The sequence below is a fragment of the Myzus persicae genome, unplaced genomic scaffold, assembly GCF_001856785.1.
Source record: "Myzus persicae strain clone G006 unplaced genomic scaffold, MPER_G0061.0, whole genome shotgun sequence".
Lineage (NCBI taxonomy): Eukaryota > Metazoa > Arthropoda > Insecta > Hemiptera > Aphididae > Myzus > Myzus persicae.
Genome location: NW_019100956.1, coordinates 14,333 through 20,876, shown reverse-complemented (window position 1 = coordinate 20,876; position 6,544 = coordinate 14,333). Strand labels below are relative to the sequence as shown.

Below are 6,544 nucleotides of genomic sequence, written 5' to 3'. Positions count from 1 at the left end.
GTTTAACTAGATCTTCCACTCCCTTCGCTATTACTCCACACAATACTAATTACGGCAGAAACCAACCAATTGATAGGATGATGAGCCTTGGCAATAAGCACCCTCACTTATTTATTAGATACTAATACAAATTGCAAACCTTAATACTAACCTAAAAATTTAAATGTATATGTGTCAGTAAATACTATAGGTATATCATGTGTTTTGTATTATTAAAACTACTTCTCTATAATCTCTACTTGTAAAGTTGGGTAACTGTAACACACTCACTTAGGTAGAATTTATATATTTTTGTACAATATATTGGACTCACTGCCCGTAATAAATAAATAATAATAATAAGAATATTGTTGAGTTAATATTTGTATCAAGAAAAAATAAGTACTTGATTATGAATATATATAAAAAAAAAAATTTTGAATTAATACTTACTACTCAATAATGTTGAAAGAAATATACCTGTGCAAGGCTATTTTTAATCCTCTTCCTTTTTGTACTGTAAAGTGTAAACTATACACAGCAGCAAGTTTTTCAGACATGAGTTTCTTTAATATTCTTCTAGTAAGTTCCTTTTAATCTGAGCCCCCAATTAAAGCAAACATTTGTACCTAATATAATAATAACTATGGCAATACAAAATTCTATTTTTTAAATGAGAATCATTTTTTTTTTTTATTGCAAATTATTATTAGTCAAAGATTTTCTTGAAAATTTGGATGTATCAAAATCACAATTCTAATGAGTACCTACTTTCCGAGTTATTTAAATGTCTATGCTAGGGATACCAATTATTTATAATTTATATTAATAAATCAATAGCAATTAACAACATTTTTAAATTATCTAAGCCCCATAGCCATTTAACCCATTACCATCGATGTATTATCCTTAGTACACAAAGTTATATAACTCAAATTATTAATATTAAGATTTAGATACATCAAAATTTTCAAAAGGAATATTTTCTGAATAATCTTAAGTGACAGGTGGAGGAAGGCTTGAATATAATATATTTTGAATAATAACCCATTATACTAACCAATCGTTCAATATCAAAATGTTTTATTTCATCTGTCATTTCATTTAGTTGATCTTCATTTGAAACTGGAAATTTTGAAAACAGTTCTGCTATTTGTCAGTTATAATATTATAAGCTGTGGATAAATTTGAATTTGACATTTTGTTTATTTTTTCTTGAATATCATTAATATTTAATATCAAAATGTGTAGGTATTCAGAATTTTCTTTTGCACGTGCGTTTAGTGTTACAAGCTGTTTTAATACTTGCTTTGAAATCTCTGAAAAAATAAATAAGTCATAAAAGTACAATAATAATTATGTATTTATTTAATATGTTACTTCGTTATTTATTTATTTTTTCTAAAACACATGTAATGTATAACAGTTATAATGATGATCACTTGTTTTTTTATTGAATAAACATTTTATTTTACAACAATTATACGTCTATTTAAAATAGATCAATAAACACACCTGATATAGCTAATACTAAAGGCACTTAAGTCCAGTCTTAGTCTTGTCAGTGTCAGCTGCAATGCCCACGTACTAGCTGAATTTCCACACTACCCACGGGGTATCAGCTACAGCGCGTTTTTTTAAAAGTGGTTTCCCCAAGAGGCCTAATCCACTGACGTTCCCACGTCGACAGTTCTTTTTAAAGTGGTATCCCCCAAAAGGCCTAATCCACGAACCGAACAACGGCTACAAAAAAAAAACTCAGGCGAACCGCACGACCGCTCTAAATTCTTCTTCAAATCCCGCACCTTGGTCCTAATGGACGCCAAGGTCCTGGGTGTTTGGTTGAACGTCGGCGTGTTCAACAACTTACATAGGCCATCAGCGGTGTTCAATATCGGGTCCTGGTCTAAAACAAGACGTTTCAAAGTCGCCTCCTCATCTCTACTGAATTTTACCTTAACCGGCGACACAACAATGATTTTCCGAAAACTCTGCCCCAATACAGCCGTCGGCGTCTGGGGGTCCAGGAGCCTTTCAGTGACTAGAAGAAAAAATTAAAATTAAAAAATAAAATAATTATTGGACTAAACGAAATCAATAACAATTAAAAAATTAACATGTTGCCCCATACCGGTGGTAGGTGACTGGGGGACCTGGGGGACATCATTGGCTATAAAAAAACAAAATTTAATTAAAAATAAAATAATTATTAAGGACTACACTAATACGGCAAAAATTTAAATTTTACAAATAGGTAAACCCAAAGCACAGTCGACATAGAGGTCCCTCACAATGGGTCTCTGAGGAACCCCAGCCCCTACATCCATGACCAATTCCGCCGGAGGTGCGCCAGCGTTGGTAACAACCGAGTTGAACAACTGCCGGTATACAATATCTGAAACCGATGGCTGAGAGGCCCCGCGGAACGGATAATGAATCCTGGAATCAAATCAATGCAGCGGTCCAGGCGATGGGTTGGCTGCATAATGTTCCTTCCTTTTTTCGTAATATTCTTGTTCAGTCAGTAACCAAGCCATCTGTTAATAAAAAAAAAAAATAAATAAATAGGTACTTGATTAATTTAAAACCTAGGGTCACAAAAATGTTTTAATACTAATTTCCACATCACCCAGTGAGGTATAGTATATAGGATGCGTTTTTTTTACAGTGGTTTCCCCAATAGGCCTAATCCACTGTTTTTTTTTACGTGGTATCCCCCGAAAGGCCTAATCCACGGACGTTCCCACGTCGGCAGTTTTTTTTTAAGTGGTATCCCCGAAGGCCTAATCCACTGACGTTCCCACGTCGACAGTTTTTTTTTACGTGGTATCCCCTATGGGCCTAATCCACGAACCGAACAACGGATAAAAAAAAAATCACACCGTCACGGCAGTCAGAACCCGTGTTATCTGAAAACAAAATTTAAAATTTAAATTTTATAAATAACAACCACAACAAAGAAAATATACATTGAATGCTAGATCACCTAACCTAACTTAACAAATTAAAGATATTTAGAAATAAGATGCTATTAAATGTATATTATAATATTTCACTCACGATCTAATGCCGCCTTTTCCGGTGGTTATGCAAAGCATTTGGCGCATGAAAGGCCGCATCACACTGATCACAGGCAAATGGTTTTAAACCAGTGTGGCAACGGTTGTGGTGATACTGCATCTCCTTGTTGGACTTAAATGTCAACTCACAATCCATGCAATGGTGAGTTGACAATTTAAGGTGGACGCTGTTTAAGTGGTGAGCGGCATCTTCTTTCCGTGTGAAGGACTTTGGGCATAGTGTACATGGGAATTTTGTCATGGAGTAATCGTGGCCTACGGCGTGCCTATTCAACGACGATTTCCTGCTGAAGGACTCACCGCATACCCCACATGAAAACTTACACATGTCCACGTGCCTCGAAAGATGCCGCACCAACCACGATTTAAACAGAAACTTTGCAGGACAATGCGCGCAATGCAGCAACGGTGTTGCTTTCAGTGGAGGTTCCGTATTAGCATACGCACCTTCCACTTTTTCCTTGCAAGTTGCGCAAAGGCAATGCGCATTATTTGCCCCAAAATAATGTTCGCCATAGAAAGCCGTGACTTCCTCACCGACGCGAACTGGCCTGTTGGTGCGAAGGCACGCCACACCGCTCCGCAGAAAGTAAATATCACAATTGCTTTCACAGTCATGGTTGGCGTAAGCCGCGGGACCCAACCATAACTGTGACTTCTTACTGAAGTTGCTGTAGACTACATAAAAATCATTTCGCCCTGGCTTTAGAAATGATTCCCTGACCGTCACCAGCCTACCACACAGTTCCTGTATTACCGTGCCACTCTTCAAATCCTTGGCGGCCATTACCTTCGCCCCAACACCTCCGTCCTCCTCGAACATCGCACACCGTTCGATGGTAAAACGAGAGGACGGAGCGCACGCATCGATGTACATCGTCCTTTGTTGCTTCAAATAGGCCAGGTCCTCTTTTGAAAACGCGGCGAGGGGTTCTTCTTGGGTTTTGTGAGTGACAAAACCCAAATGTCGATCCAAAATATCACTAGTGCACATATCGTCCACAATGCACAGCAGTCTAGCTGCATGGTCCTACAATAAAATGAATACATAATATTATTATTATTATTGTTGTTGTTGTTGTTTTTGTTGTTGTTGTTGTTGTTGTCGTCACCCGCTGGTATTAATATTTAAATTATCATGTTTTCTACAATTCAGCTGCCAGACTTTAAATAAATACATAAAGTTCTATTTTTTTTATTAATATTGTATTATTTATAATCTGTAGCAGAATTTTAACTTAACCAAATCTCACTCACCTTGTCGGGAGTTAACGTCGGCCGCGATTCCTAAAAAACGTAAAATTGTAAAAACAAAATTCATTAACAAACATCAACACAAACATAAAACGTGAACTTGCGAGTAAAAAAATTATAAGATGTACGTGATAAACTTACGTTCACGGGTTCATTTACAAAACCTCCAAAATCTTGGCCTGCACTACTAGTCTGAATTACAAAAAAAACATGAAAAGTCACATGAAATGACAATTAACAAATAAATAAAATAAACTTACTGAAGGTCCTTGGTCCATAACAACAAAAATCTAAAAAAAAAAAAATATAATAAAATAGCAAAATTTTGAAATTTGAAAACAAAAATCAAAGTTTGTCCATTAAAACTCAACAAAAAATTAAAACCCCACGTTTCCACGCGGAGAGGTGGAACCTAGGGCCCTTCCAGACATAAAACCAGTAAAAAAAAACCAAAATGGGCAGGGGGAGGTGCTCCCGTACACACATGTCCTCTATCGAAATAAAATACTAAACAGTTAACCTTACGGAAAACTCCGGTTCACAAACTCATGTGAAGAAAACGATATACGCTTAAAAAAAAAACTTGCCACCGGATGCATAATATAAGCATTCCATATATTATGAGCTCGGCACCTGTATTAAAATCATCCTCTACGATTGGTTGATTTTAAAATGCCGCGAAATATTTTTTGTTATCACTAATCAGTATTATTATTATTTTTATTATTTATTACAATTTACAATTATTATTCATAATAGGTACACAATAATACATAATATCATGTACCTAAATAGAGAAGTTACTAGTTTCATATAATATATAGGTTTCATATATTATTTCATATAATATATTATAGGTACTTGGTCTTGGTCCTTGGTTGTCAGTTGAATCAAATTCAAGTTTTCATTGACTACCACTATAACTGTAGATATGCATGCAAATTCCAAATGCATTGTTATATTATAAGTAATAATTAAGTATAGGCATTGTATGGGCCTTTGGTTATATATTTAATAGCATAAGTATTCATGGATTTAGGTTCTACTTAACCAACATTTTGTGAATTTAATCATAATAATATTTTAGGGTTCATATAAAATAATTAAATACTATTTCATTTATAATTGAATATATTATATGTATATATTTATGTTATCAATTATTTTACTATCGATTTGGTAAAATTATATTATGAATATAAAAATAGAATATAAGATCCATCACCTTATAATAACTTTAAAATGTTCCAAATTAATGAAGTTGAGCCTAATGTGTTTCGAACTAATTTGCTTAATGAGAATGATATTAATTCATATATACAATTGCACAGTATCGAAACAAAAACTAGTTGGTGCATTTTTAGTTCAAAACAGTCCACTAGATATGTTTGTCGGTTGGTAACAAATTTAATTTTATATTCATAAAAATTGTTATGTATTTATTTCTATGTAGAAAAGTATTTGTATGTCATCATAGTGCATTCCAAAAAAAAAAAAAAATATTAAATGTAAAAGGAAAGTCAAAAAATACTAATTGTCCGGCAAAAATTGATATCACAATTAAACTCACAACTAAAGATACTTGTAAAAAAGATTCATATGTAAAGGTATCTATTTAATAACAAATTCATATTAAAAGTTGTATTTATTGATTGAGGATTATAATATAGATACATTTTATTATATGTGTATCTGTATGTTATAATTTTCATCTACTAATTATTTTTAAGGAGGCCGGTTTACCAGCAATAATAACATTTACAAATGTCCATAACCACACATTGACATGAGGTGAGGCATTTTCATTTTTGAGGCCTACTGATGATGTCCGTTGTATGTTTAATGGATATTTTACTAGTGGTCTTGGTAAGTATCTGAAATTTAAAAACTAAATAATTCCTATATTGTGTACTTTACATATTACTATTTATTACAAGTAAAAAGTAAAATGATTATTTTACAATTGGGTGATTATATCTCATACTTGTATACACCTGAGAAATTGAAGTATACAATAAATGGAATTTATTAGGGATTAGTGAATCAATAAAGATTCATGAAGAAAAAATAGAGCTGACATATGGTATTAATTCAACAGTGTTGGCTAATGCTCATATAAATCCAAAATACAGAACAGTGAGATATTGGTTCGATGAATGGAAAAAAATACACATTGGGCCACAGAATGGAGATAAATGAGTAGGTATTTCAGGTGAGTATATGGAATGACA

General features: G+C 33.5%; 1 protein-coding gene across 1 annotated transcript; it reads right to left on the bottom strand.

The window, feature by feature from the left end:
• Positions 1–3,042: 3,042 nt before the first annotated feature.
• On the bottom strand, positions 3,043–5,267 carry LOC111027031 (zinc finger protein interacting with ribonucleoprotein K-like). The gene is made up of 5 exons (XM_022305232.1): positions 5,175–5,267; positions 4,574–4,603; positions 4,455–4,505; positions 4,317–4,346; positions 3,043–4,089 (listed from the first exon to the last, which is right to left on the bottom strand). Exons 1-5 carry the CDS (start codon positions 5,265–5,267, stop codon positions 3,043–3,045), a joined length of 1,251 nt encoding a protein of 416 aa, XP_022160924.1.
• Between the last annotated feature and the right edge of the window lie 1,277 nt (positions 5,268–6,544).

Coding starts and splice junctions, on each gene's coding strand:
- LOC111027031 (XM_022305232.1), bottom strand. CDS start 5,267: ATGCATTTGGAATTTGCATGCATATCTACAGTTATAGTGGTAGTCAAT. Junction 4,604..5,174: donor CAACCAAGGACCAAGACCAA/GTACCTATAATA, acceptor TTTTTTTTTTAG/ATTTTTGTTGTTATGGACCA. Junction 4,506..4,573: donor TTATGGACCAAGGACCTTCA/GTAAGTTTATTT, acceptor TTTGTAATTCAG/ACTAGTAGTGCAGGCCAAGA.